This window comes from Scophthalmus maximus, chromosome 7, assembly GCF_022379125.1.
Source record: "Scophthalmus maximus strain ysfricsl-2021 chromosome 7, ASM2237912v1, whole genome shotgun sequence".
Classification (NCBI taxonomy): Eukaryota; Metazoa; Chordata; class Actinopteri; order Pleuronectiformes; family Scophthalmidae; genus Scophthalmus; species Scophthalmus maximus.
This window is the reverse complement of record NC_061521.1, coordinates 801539-814681: the sequence shown is the minus strand read 5'-3', so window position 1 is coordinate 814681 and position 13143 is coordinate 801539. Positions and strand designations below refer to the sequence as shown.

The following is a 13143-nucleotide window of genomic DNA, read 5'->3' as shown; positions in this document are numbered from 1 at the left end:
ATCAAATCTAGAACCACACTGCTTTCATAGATAAAAAAGGTAAAGACACAGTAAATATTTGGTTGTGATGAAACTTTTAATGGGCAAACAAAAAACAAGAATAGTAATGAAAAACTCATACTTCACTATTTCAGTGATCTTCATACACAGTTCAGTTAAACAGCAGTGTTTACTGAACTGTTTCCTAGAAGCACTTATCTTCTGTTCTTATTTCAATCCTAATTAATAATCGTACTTATTGGTTCGTTGAAAATCTTTCTTCTCAAAACTATAAGTACTATCAAAGACAGGCCGATTGCCATTACTGATCAAGCTATACAATTTCTTTTTTTTGATAATTAACAGAGTGAGTTGATCAAACTTAAACAAAGTGCAAAAAAAAGCCCAGGTAATAAGTGACGAGATGACAAAGTGACGTGATCAGAACATCGCTCTGTACAGAGTGAGGGAGCGGTGTAGGAAGTGGTCCTGCTCCAGACACACCAGCAGATCCCTCAGCATCACCCGAGTCACTCTGGGAACATCTGATCTGGACAGCAGTGACACCTGACAAACACACACACACACACACACACACACACACACACACACACACACACACACACACACACACACACACACACACACACACACACACACACACACACACACACACACACACACACACACACACACACACACACACATAAAATTTTATACATAAAATGGAAAAGGAATTATGGAATTTCCCAGCTTGGGTGTTCTGTGGTAGGGCCCATGTTCGTCAAATTAACAATCCCTCATGTAAAATACTAGTTAATCTGACGCAGCATGTCACGATGCAGTGGCACCCCACCATGACGTCACATATTGGTTTGTGAACCACGGTTGTGAAGCTTCGAGTTTAGCATTTTGGATAGCACCATCTTGGTTTTCCAAGAGTGTCCACTGTCAGTACACTTCCTGTGCAGGCTCCACTCTCAGTACCCAAGTAGGCCTATCTGCAGCCGCAGCCCCACGGCACAACACGCCCATTGCTCGTACGTCACGGCATAACACGCCCATTGCTCGTACGTAACGCCAAAACACCACTTCAGCAAGCTACTGGCTAGTCACTCACTGCTAACGCTAGCTCTTAGTTTGACTCTATAAAATGCCAAATGGAGCAGCAACTGGTAAGGAGTGTGGATCGGAATCACTAAAAACAAATCCAAACAAAACAAAACAAAACAACCAAAACAAAATGTACAATATGATTAGATTCTCCCTAACACCTTTATTTCCCTGAGTTACTGTATTAAATGACTATAACATTCGTTATGTGAATCTTGCTGTAAAATGTCCAACATATTCAGTTTCATCTTAAGCTTTCTCAGGTTCTGTCTGAGTCGTGTTCTCTCTGTCCCATATTTTTGACAGTGTACTATGATGTGTTCTATTGTTTCCTCTTGTCCGCAATTGTCACAGTTTCCTGAGTTATGTTTTCCTATTTTGAATAGTGTACTATTAAGTCCAGTATGCCCAAATCTGAGTCTTGTAATGATTGTCTCCTCTTTTCTACTTCTTCTTGTACTTCTCATCTCTCCCACTTTCTTTTGCACTCTGTAATACAATCTCCCTTTCCTTTCCTTCTCCCACTGTTTTTGCCAAATGCTTCTCAATTTCTGTTTTATCATTCCCTAATTTGTGCTAATGTTCACCGTGATGTCAATTTGTGTTTTCCTGGTCGCCTGCTTTGCAATTTTGTCTGCAATTTAATTTCCTATTACACCCAAATGCTGGAACCCAAAGAAAATGTACTGTGAGACCCATCATATTGATTTTGTACAGTTTTGGTTGTATTTCTATTAAAATGTCTTTCCTACTGTCAGTGTGGCTGCTACAAATACTTGGTAATGATGAGCTTGAGTCAGAAAAAAATATTATTTTCAGTGGTCTTACTTCTTCCACCCATTGTACTGCTAAAAGAATAGCCAACATCTCCCCGGTGTATATTGATAACCCATCACTGATTCTTTTCCCACATGTGACATTAAACTCTGGTACTGATACTGCTGTTGCTACTTTACCATCAGAGCTTTTGGATGCGTCTGTATATATCTTTACATAACCATAATAACTATCAATTCATTTCAGTACACTGAACCAGTTAATCTTTTGTCTATTCTTTTCTAAAAGTGTTAAATCCACTGTGGCATCTGGGAGTATCCAAGGTGGAATTACTGACATTAGTACTGTTGGACTAACATTCAACGTATGTACTTGTAGTTTCTCACATTTCCTTTCCCATCCAAAACTTCTCATTCTCCTCTTCTCCCAACAGGGTTTTAGAATATGCTGGATGATCCTCCCTGTGCCCTTGTAACCGTCCCCAATAATTTATTTCTAATTGTATTCTCCTCATTTCAAGTGACATTTCCCCCATTTCCCCCAACACCCCCTGATGGTGTTCTGAAAAAATGCCCCTGTACACAATCTTAGTGTCTGATATTGAATTGTCTAACCTTGTGTCTAACCTTTGTAATGTCGTTTTTGGACTGGTAAATGGACTGTATTTATATAGCGCTTTTCTAGTCATATAGACCACTCAAAGCGCTTTACAGGAAAGTCACATTCACCCATTCACACACATTCATACAGCGCTGCTATTTACCACGCATTTTTCTGTCACATTCATACTCAATCATGCACTGTCGGAAGAGCCGTCAGAGGCAAGTTAGGGTTAAGTGTCTTGGCCAAGGACACAACGGCATGTGTACTGGCGGGAGGTGGGATCGAACCGCCAAACTTCGGACTGGTGGACGAACGACTCTATGTCCTGAGCCACAGGCGCACCCACTATGCACCCATTATCCAGAACTGATCTGATCAGGGCTCTGTAGATGGCCTTCATCACTGCTCTGTCAGCCCCCCACTCCTGTCCCACCAAACACCTCATCACATTCAGTACCTTTTTGCATTTATCTATTACTTTTTGAATACGCACCTTCCATGGTAATTTCTCATCATACCATATCCCCAAAAACCTAAACTGTTTCACTCTCTCTATTTCCTGGTTGTATGATTTTAATTTAATTTCATTATTAATTCTTTTATTTGTAAAACACATTTCTTTAGTCTTCTGAACAGCAAATTTAAAACCTCATTTATGTGACCATTCTTCCACTTTCTTAATGGATTCCTGCATTTTCTTTACCACAAACTCTACATTTCTACCCCGTTTCCAAATTGCACCATCGTCTGCAAATAATGACACCCCCATTCCATTCTCTACCCCCACAAAAATATCATTTATCATTATGGAAAATATTAGTGGGCTCACTATACTCCCTTGCGGTGTTCCATTTTCTATTTCAAATTTTTCGGATTCTCTCCTTCCTACTCTTACTTGAATTATTCTTTTGTTTAAAAAGTCTTTAACCCATCTAAATATCCATCCTTTGATTCCTAGTTGCTTAAGTTTTATTAGCAATCCTTCTCTCCACATCATATCATATGCTTTTTCTATATCAAAGAAGACCGCAACTACACTCTCTCTATTAACCTGAGCTTTCCTTATTTCATTTTCTAAGCACAGAGCTGGGTCCAGAGTATTTCTCCCTCTCCTGAACCCACTCTGATACCTAGACAAATATCCTTCCTTTTCAATATGATATATTAACCTTTCATTTATCATTTTTTCCATTATTTTACACGTTTGACGTTAATGAGATTGGTCTGTAATTTTTGGGATCTGAGCGACTTTTCTCCGTTTTTGGTATTGGTATTATAATTGCTTCTTTCAAGCTTTGGGGTAATTTACCTAATTCCCACACTTTGTTGTACAACTCCAGAATTTTTTCTTTTGCTGATTCCCCAAGATGGTTTATCATGATATAATTAATTTGATCCTTTCCTGGTGCTGACATCTTTGTTTTCCTCAGAGATCGATTCAGCTCTGTAACACTAAATGGTTTATTAATTAAGATGTCTTCTTCCTCCTTTAATATTCCTTCATTTCCTGCTAATGTGTCTTCCCTTCATCTTTTCCCTTCCCCAATGATGTTGTCTTTACTATGAATTTTGACAAAAGTTCAATCAATAAATACTCTAGTTCATCCCCTCTTTAAAAATCTGTACTGCAGTCCCTGCTTTATAAATATAACACATCCTCCTCCATTACTCTCCCCTCGATCCCTGCGGACACCCATGTAACCTTTTATAATGAACTCTAATGAGTGAACTCTAGCCATGTTTCCTGTATACATATAATGTCTGGCTTTCTTGAGACGTTTTGAATGAATCCTTTGAACTCCTGTCCATTTGCTAAAAGGCTACGTGCTCCCATGTCAAATTCTTGATCCCCAAAAATCTTTCTGCTCCTTTTGCTATAATTTTTATTTTCTCTGTTTTGTGTTTGACCTGATCCGTGCAGTTAATAACGTAAGTGACGAACAGAATAATATTATCTACTAATGCTGTTGTTTCTTTGTCCTTCGCTTGTTCGACCACTGCTGTCAGACTTGTGTTCTCTATTTTGTCCTTGTACTTTCTTGATTGCTTCAGCATAACTGATGTCGTTTGCGCTTTTTATCTTCTGTATTTCCACAGCCCTTTTCCTGACTTCACATCCTCCATATGTGACTCTTTGCTGTCCCCCACAATTACTGCATTTGTCCTGCATTCCCTCTCTACACTCCTCGATTCTATGGTCCCCGCTGCATTTAGGACACTTCTGTTTCCCTTTGCAAACCACTGCTATGTGTCCATATGTCTGGCACTTATAACAGCGAAGTGGGGCTGGGACATATGGTCTTACTGGAAATATCATTGGTCCTACATTCACTTTTTGTGGCAGTTCATTCTCATTTAATTCTATTAGAATAGATAAACTGCCCACCCTTTCCCCATCACTATTTCTCTGCAATCTCTTCATTCGGTTAATCTCTCCCCCCACCATGCTTTTCTTGAGCCTCTCCATCCTCCACCGGAATACCTGATATCACCCCTCTTGTCACTTTCTTCTCTCCAAGAACTATTTTTTCATTCACAATCTTCTTGCATATGTTTTCTACTCGCATCGTTTTATTTTTTTGTTCTTCTGTTTTAACGATGACTAGTAGACTCCCATCCCTCAGGATCTTTGCCATTTCTACATCTCCTATCTTCTTTTTTAACTCCTTTGCCAGATTTATCAGGTTAATCGGTATATGAACATCTTCCATCTTAAATTTGATAATTATTTTAAATCCCTCTCTCACTACCTTTTTCCGAACGACCTGCCTTCCCTCATCCGAGCTGTTCTCCTCCAGACCCCTTTTGTTGTTTAGGCACCATTTCCCCTTCCTCGTTGGCTACCGTTAGTCCAGTTGTCAGAGTCCATGTTGCCGTCGTCATCATCTACCTGACTCATTATCCCGATCCAGTCACAAACCAGTTTCTGCCAACCACCACTTCTAGAGCCCGTGAAAAATCTCTCCGGCTGTGTGAAGTGTCGCACAACTGTCCCGGGACCGACTTTCGGCCCTGGAGCCTCCTGTCTTTGAAAGTATTTTATTCATTAGCACAATTAGTACGAAGAAGTAACGGACCAGACGCGAGCTTTTATTTTGAAAAGGCACGAGACGGGTGGCTCCAGGCTGCAGCCATACAGTCTAAACGGGTCTGTTTTTAATCTCCTTTAAGGACCTGCGCCCCTACAGTCTAGTCGCTTTTTTATTTATGTTCCATTACATTTAATTTGGAATCTGTTTTTGAGTTGCCTCAGCAAAATGCAGTGATTTTAAGTTGGGCTTTTATTGTGAAGGGCAGAATGGAAGAATGGAGCGGATGCGCTGTAGTAAATATAAATAAATCTCTTATTAATGTCATATCAGTAGATTAGATTCCACCTAACCTACATAAATGCTTACTTAACTCATTAACTGTATTGTACGTTTGGCTTAAGTTTGTATATTGCTGGATTTTTAAGTTGTTTTAATTTTAGCTTCCCTTGTGTATTTTTTTCCTATGGTTAACCACCATTCCTTTATTTGGTTTTAATTGGGGTTCACTAAAAAGGTCTTCATGGTGTAATCAAAGTGAATCATTCATTAAAAAAACACAAACTGACAGAAATAATCAACAGTTCTGTTTTCTTTTATTCAACATAAAGATCTTCCGTTTGGCATTCACAGTATGGCAAATATTGTTGGCCATCAATAATTTCTTCACAGCATTTCCAGAGGTCTTCTGTATGCTGGTAATTGAATTCCAATGGCTCTAGGGTGGACTCTCTCGTCTTCATTCAGGCCATCACTACTTTCCTCCTTCCAAACCTTCCATTCTGCCGCAAAGCCTGAAACACTTCCGTTTCCCCCATATTCAGTTCACTGGGATAAGATAAGATAAGATATTCCTTTATTCGTCCCACAATGGGGAAATTTGGTTGTTACAGCAGCACAGTGGACAGAATATAGGAGAAATAGCAGAATAGAAAGAAATTTGCAGGAATTAAAAAAAAAGTATGTATGTTCAAAATATAACAATGTAAAAATATAAATAATATGTAAAGAGCCATACCAATAGTTGCACATGGGGAATAAATATAAATATTATTAGTTAGTTATTTCACAGTGGTTGAGTCCTGTGTGTGTGTATGTGTTCTATTGGTAGCAGTGCTGGTTGTACAGTCTCACAGCAGCAGGAAGGAAGGACCTGCGATACCGCTCCTTCACACACTTGAAGGAGCTGTTCAGTGCAGAAACAGTGACCTGCATGGGGTGGGAGTCGTTGTCCATCACTGATGATAGCTTTGCTATAATCCTCCTCTCTCCCACCACCTGCACTGTGTCCAAGGGGCATCCTATGACAGAGCCGGCCTTTCTGATCAGGCTGTCTAGTCTCCTCCTGTCGGCTGTTGAGATGCTGTTGTTCCAGCAGACCACTCTGGTCTGACCAAATGGCTGATGCCACCAGTGTCAAAGAAGGTCCTCAGGAGCGCCCCCTGCACTCCAAAGGACCTAAGTTTCCTGAGCAGGTACAGTCTGCTCCGGCCCTTCTTGTACAGTGCCATGCTGTTTTCTGTCTAGTCCAGTTTATTGTTCAGGTGAACACCCAGTCCACTCTCTCAATGTCCTTTCCCTGGATGTTCACTGGTGTTGTGGGGGGCTGACTGCGCTTGTGGAAATCCACCACCAGCTCCTTGGTTTTCCCAGCGTTGATCTGGAGGCAGTTCCACTGGCACCAGTCCACAAAGTCCTGAGTCAGTTCTCTGAACTCCCTGTCATCGTCATCTGTGATGAAGCCAACGATGGCAGAGTCGTCAGAGAACTTCTGCAGATGGCGGGTGGCTGTGCTGTACATGAAGTCTGCAGTGTACAGGGTTAACAGGAAAGGAGCCAAGACTGTTCCCTGTGGAGCTCCTGTGCTGCAGACCACTGTATCAGAGACACAGTCCCTTGTCCCTTGATGGTTTGCCTCACAACATTCTGCTGCCTTTTTGCAGTCATGTAAAATCCTAGTCTCCACCTTGTCCTAGAAAAGAGTGAAATAAAAAAGTTTGTCTTTTACATTCGTATTTCTCTCTTCTTTTTCAAGGTATGTTGTGTGACAGATACCCAACACCGGGATTTCCCAGTTGGGGATCAATAAAGTTGATCTATTTATCTACAAGTCAAATTCAAGGAAAATAAGTCCATCAAACCAACAATAGGGGCAAAATGTGATAACTGAAGTAAATCAGTGCACAACATGTAACTGCATGTTAAAGATCTTTACTGGAGGAGCCTCAGCAGGTTGTCACAGTAGCACTCAGGTACAGCAGCAGAACCAACAGTGTAGCTACATTGCTACAAATCAGTGTCGTGCAGCCTTAAACGTTTGTCAAGATTCGTTGTGCAATTCGACTTGCAGCTAATAAACACCCCGCATTTACTGCACTTGTCGCCGCCTTCTCTGTAAAATACAGGCAGACTTCTATCCATCATCCAGTCATTTCAAAATAAAAGCCCTCGCAAAGTCGTGTAATTGCGACTTCATGAAGCAGCTGCGGCAATAATAATATAATGAATGTAGCGGAAACGCTGTATTGACGACATATAGCAGTTAACCAGCCAGAGCATCAGCATCAACATTTTATAAACCGTTAACACTAGCTTACAATGGTAACATACGAAAGCTAGCCACCATAAGTGTAACGCTGATTACATTTAATACGCCAGTCTAAGTTATGTATAAAAGTAGATAATATGGGTGATTTATAATTGCACGTATTGATAGTGGCAGGCTGGCAGATATTTTGACGGCGAACATACGACTTACCGTAGTCATGAAATCTTCTTCTTCTACTTCTTCTGCGTGCCATAAAAAAGTTTGTTATTTCCTGTACCGACAGTGGAGCTGTACTGAGAGTGGAGCCTGCACTTGAAGTGAACTCACAGTGGAGGTCTGCAGGCAGATACCTCTGGTTTTTTGAAACCAGAGGTTTCCATATTTGGAGCAGTGGGGTGTGTGGCTGACTGATAGCCTGTCCACCTACAACTGCAACCAAGCACTTATTAGACGGTACCAGTCAAATCATTTTCTCATACAAACTGACTTCTTTTTGCAACCAGTGGAGTTACCTTCTGCTGGTCATTTGAGCAAATGCGAGAGTTTCAGGTACTTCCGCATTGGCTTCACTTTCCAGACCAAGTGACTACTATGAAGGTAAATATGTTGCAAAAAGCAAATGCTTGTAGACTGGATTTGTGAACTTGTAGAATACATTGTGAGAACTTGTAGAAAAAATTTGAACCTGTATGTTGAAATTTTCACTCAGAAAATATTCACGCGTTCTGAATTTTAAGTCACAAAAAAATATTCACAAATGTGTAGATTGATATTTACATGAATACAATGGCAGCTGCAAACTTGTAATCCCACATTTACTCATATTTCTTCTTTTTTTTTACAGCCACAACACTCATTACAACATTTTGAATCTGCCACTGCAACTTCACAGGTGATGAATCTGCGCCTTGACTTTTGCAACATATCTTGCAGTCAGTGTGTTGCAAAACTGATTTGCACTTTGCAGCTGAGATGTGAAAGAGCAGAGCGGGGGGAGGCGACATCTGTCACTCGTTCACAAACATATTACTGGCAATTCAATTTCCATGTGGCATATCATATGTAGCGCGGCGAATATGGTTTTAAAAGTAAGCACTCATTCAAAGCCTATTGGGGAAAAAATACATTTAAGAAAATATAACTCTTGTAAGATCGCATGGAGCTGGATTCGATCTCTCCACAGCAAAAGTCCTAAAACTGAGAGTCTCCGCTTATCACCATGAGCCACGGCCACTTAATGTGCTGGTGTTGCTCACATATTCATAGATTATGTCATCATCCAGATACAGTTTTGACCAACAAAGCAGAGCATAGGAGTGCACCGCTCACAGCTCTACAATGAAGTAATGGTGCAAACACTAAGTTCGAGATATTTAATGTTATTATGAGAAGCCAGTCTAAATAATTAATGGTAAACACTGCACCCGACTTCAAGTGCATCAGAAGAACATGGCTGCCCACAGTGAAACCTAACTTTAAAGAACTCCTCCCAATAAAGGCTTATTGGGAGGAAGGCCTTAAAGAGTGCTTTAGAGAGACACTGGAAAGAGGAGCTGCAGGAATGGACAGTATGAGGAAACCTTTTCAAGTAATAACGCAAATTAGAAATATCAACCTGAATATGAGCATAATATTTCTCCTTTTACTCAACCCTGATCTGCATGTCTTTGAATTGTGAGAGGATGGCAGAGTACCCGGAAAAACCCCATGCAGTGACAGGCAGAACATACAAACTCCACACAGAAAGACCCCAGCCCAACTGGGATTCAAACCAAGAACCTTGTGTGAGGCATCAGTGCTAGCCACTGTACACTGCTAAAGATATTAATTTCTGAAATTCATAAAAGGTGAAAAGAAGTATATGCTCCTCTACAGTTCTGGATCTGGAAAGTAGACAAACCAACCTGATACTCAGTCTGCTCCACAGGTCTCTTCCTGCGAGGCCCGATGGCAGCAAGGGCTGTCTGGTTGGCCTCTCTCTGCTGCAGCTGAGCATTTTCTCTCTGTTGTAACTGAAAAGAGAAGATAATGATTTAATAAAAGAGATGTTGTGAATACGGGTTGCACAGTTATTTGCAAAAATGTATTCTATTTCCCATTACTATATTCACACTTAAATGAACTTTAGTGAGCAATTTATATATTGTACAGAAAATATTAGGCCACAGCCAGCATTTACTTTAGGACTGCTACTTTTTAATATGTACATGCTTCCCCTGGACAGTATTATCAGGAGGCATGGCATCTCTTTCCACAGCTTAGCTCCATCTGCCCGTGTCTCTTGATGACAACGGGCTGATATACTCACTTTTTAACAGTATTTTAGATATAATGGCCTGGATGTCATAACATTTTTCACAGTTCAACTAGGACAAAACAGAGGTTATGATCATTGGTTCAAAGGCTCAGAGATAAACACTCGAAACTTCAGCAGAGCAAACAAGCAAAACATTTCAGAGCAACCTTTGATTCAGATTTTAACTTCAAGTCTCGTGTCCAGTGTGTCACAAAAACATTATTCCATCATTTGAAGAACATCACCAAAGTGAGGCCATTTCTCTCTCTGACCAACACAGAGACTTATGACTGCCTTTACAACTAGCAGGCTAGGCTACTGAAATGCTCTCCTTTCTGTTCTGCCAAAGAATACAATTAATAAAAATTCTGCCACAGGAGGGGCTGACTAGGAACAAAAGAACGAAAGAGAATTTTAGAATGATTTTATTAGTTTATAAGGCACTACATGGACTTGCACCATATTGCTTACATACTTGTGGTCTATGAACCAGGAAGGGAAAAATAGTTAACTGAATATTGGGCCTTTAGCCCTCACTTGGATTTGACTACATGCTCCTTTGTTCTAAGGAGGAAGATGGAAAGCACAGGAACTCAATCTCCCATGGTCCTTCACCCTTTCACACCTACAGGTGTGAAATCTGCTCCAAACTCCAGCTACCATTGGTCCGTGTGTGTCCGAGTACCAGGAAAATAAAATCCCAGCTCATTTCAAATATCAATCAGAGTTCAAAATTAATGGTTAGTAGATAGTTAATGAGACTGAATCAGTAAATTGGCTATCATTACCCTTTCCCTTGGTGCCCCAAGGTATCTTTAATATTATTTAAATATATTATCTAATGTTAATATTTTATCAGATATTGGCCATCATTTCATAATATACTCTACCAGAGAGCACTATTGGACACATGTAAAGTGCCCTCCTCAGTATCTACAGTATCTTGGTCAATATTTTTAATACAAGGTATCCTTATGATAAAAATGCTGTATGTTTTTTTTTCCAACTCCCAACTATTCATGCTGTTCCAAAGCCCTTTACAGTTTAAGGAGTTCACAGGTACTTTTTAGTACTTTGGAGTTGCAATGAGCCATAATAACTTATAGCAAATAAGTCCCAAAATGTACTGACTAGTCCCACATCTGCATTCTGAAACCATAAGGCGAGTTGCTCTGGGTCTGGCTCTTGGGTACCTTGACTTCACTGAGCCTTGTGTAATGTAATATTAGTCTCATCATGTCATCCTGAGCTGCAGTGATGGAGTAAGAATATGAAGTCAATGACACTGTCAGGAATCCTGCTACGATTGAACTGCTAACCTGCTGTGCAGCATAGGTTACCATAGTGTTGACCCAGTTTAGAGAGAGACAGCTCTGTGATTCTGGACCACCAAGGGTACAAGCCCTTGACAAAACTCATTTACCTTTCAGTTGACATTTCTCTGACTTGAATTATTTAGTGAATATTGACCAGGATACATGTAATTACAGGTAAAAAGAACAAACAGATCTGCACATGGATCAGGAGTTGGAGGAGAACACAAAGTTAACAAATACACACCTCTTTGACTCTTTGCTTGAGCTGCTGAAACTGTGGATCCTCGTTGTGTGAGCGACCCTGTTATCAAAAACAGACAGAAGTTAGTAAGCATCATTTTAATAGCCACAATGCATTAATCTAGTATTGATTGACTTTTTTCACACTAGTTCAAAATGGGCCTGTTGGTAAATGACATTATTATAAAAAGTAGCCTGATGGGGAGTAATGACTTCTATTAACTAATTAATAAACAAACATTCTGTGATGTAACTGTGTCACAGTTATGACATCAGTGCAGTTTGAAATAAATGGGGAGGTTGGGGTCTCGACATCCTCTAATCCAAAACACTGCACTTTCTGAGGTCCTCAGAAATACCTTTTAGTTGATGTGGTGAGTTGTTCTCGTGAAAATCGAAGGATAGACAAACAGATTTATGGATTTATTTGTGGAATGTTATGTTTCAGCCTTATGTTAAAATCATTTTAAATCAATTTATTCTGGCATCAATTTACATTGGACATTTGGGGGTGTTGAGTGTGGAATGACAATGCAAAAAGTGAATTTTAGAAATGTTTGCAAATTCATTATAAAGAGATTTAAATACCACAGGGACATAAGTATTCAGACACTTTACTCTGACACTTGATCATATATGAGATGCCTCTACACCTTGATTGAAATCCACCTGTGGTAAATTTAATAGATAAGACATTATTTCAAAAGACTTCTAAATAAGGTATAATGATGTATATCAGAGTTGCCTGCAGAGCATAATTATCTCTGCCAAGGAGATAATGTTTTTGCCATACATATATATACACACATAAATATATACACACACATACATACAACATACATATATAGTGTGAAAATATATATATATATATATATATATATATATATACATATATATATACATATATATATATATATAGACAACTTACAGAAATTACAATTTGCTGTTTCATTTTAAGTTCATAATATCACAATTTAACTTAATTGAATTGAATGAGGAAAAGTTTTGCCATTGTTAAGAGAGACGTTAGCAGGGATGAATGCAAAAAATAAATAAAAATAGAATCTGACAGATTTTCTATTTCTTTTTCTGGCCAAGTAATTTTCCACATCTACCTTTTTAGAGGCCACTCTTTTTCCCGCCATTCGGTCGCTTCCTATAGGTTTTTATGTAAAAAGGTGGATAGTGTGTACACACCTTTGACCCTCAATGCCTGCTTAATAATTTACATTATGATATTTA

The 13143-nt window shown here is 39.6% G+C and overlaps 1 protein-coding gene across 3 annotated transcripts in view; it reads right to left on the bottom strand.

Moving 5' to 3' along the window:
* Positions 1-69: 69 nt before the first annotated feature.
* Positions 70-13143, bottom strand: part of LOC118318421 (transcription initiation factor TFIID subunit 4-like) — a 27968-nt gene continuing 14894 nt past the window's right edge. For 2 of the 3 annotated variants that reach the window (XM_035648059.2, XM_035648061.2), the window contains 3 exons: positions 11906-11962; positions 9954-10061; positions 6682-7473 (listed from right to left, as the gene is read on the bottom strand). In XM_035648059.2, coding sequence (XP_035503952.1) covers positions 7042-7473; positions 9954-10061; positions 11906-11962 — 597 coding nt within the window. In that variant the 3' untranslated portion in view covers positions 6682-7041. Of the gene's footprint in view, positions 547-6681; positions 7474-9953; positions 10062-11905; positions 11963-13143 lie in introns of those variants that run through there. The other variant, XM_035648062.2, reaches the window with a different exon arrangement.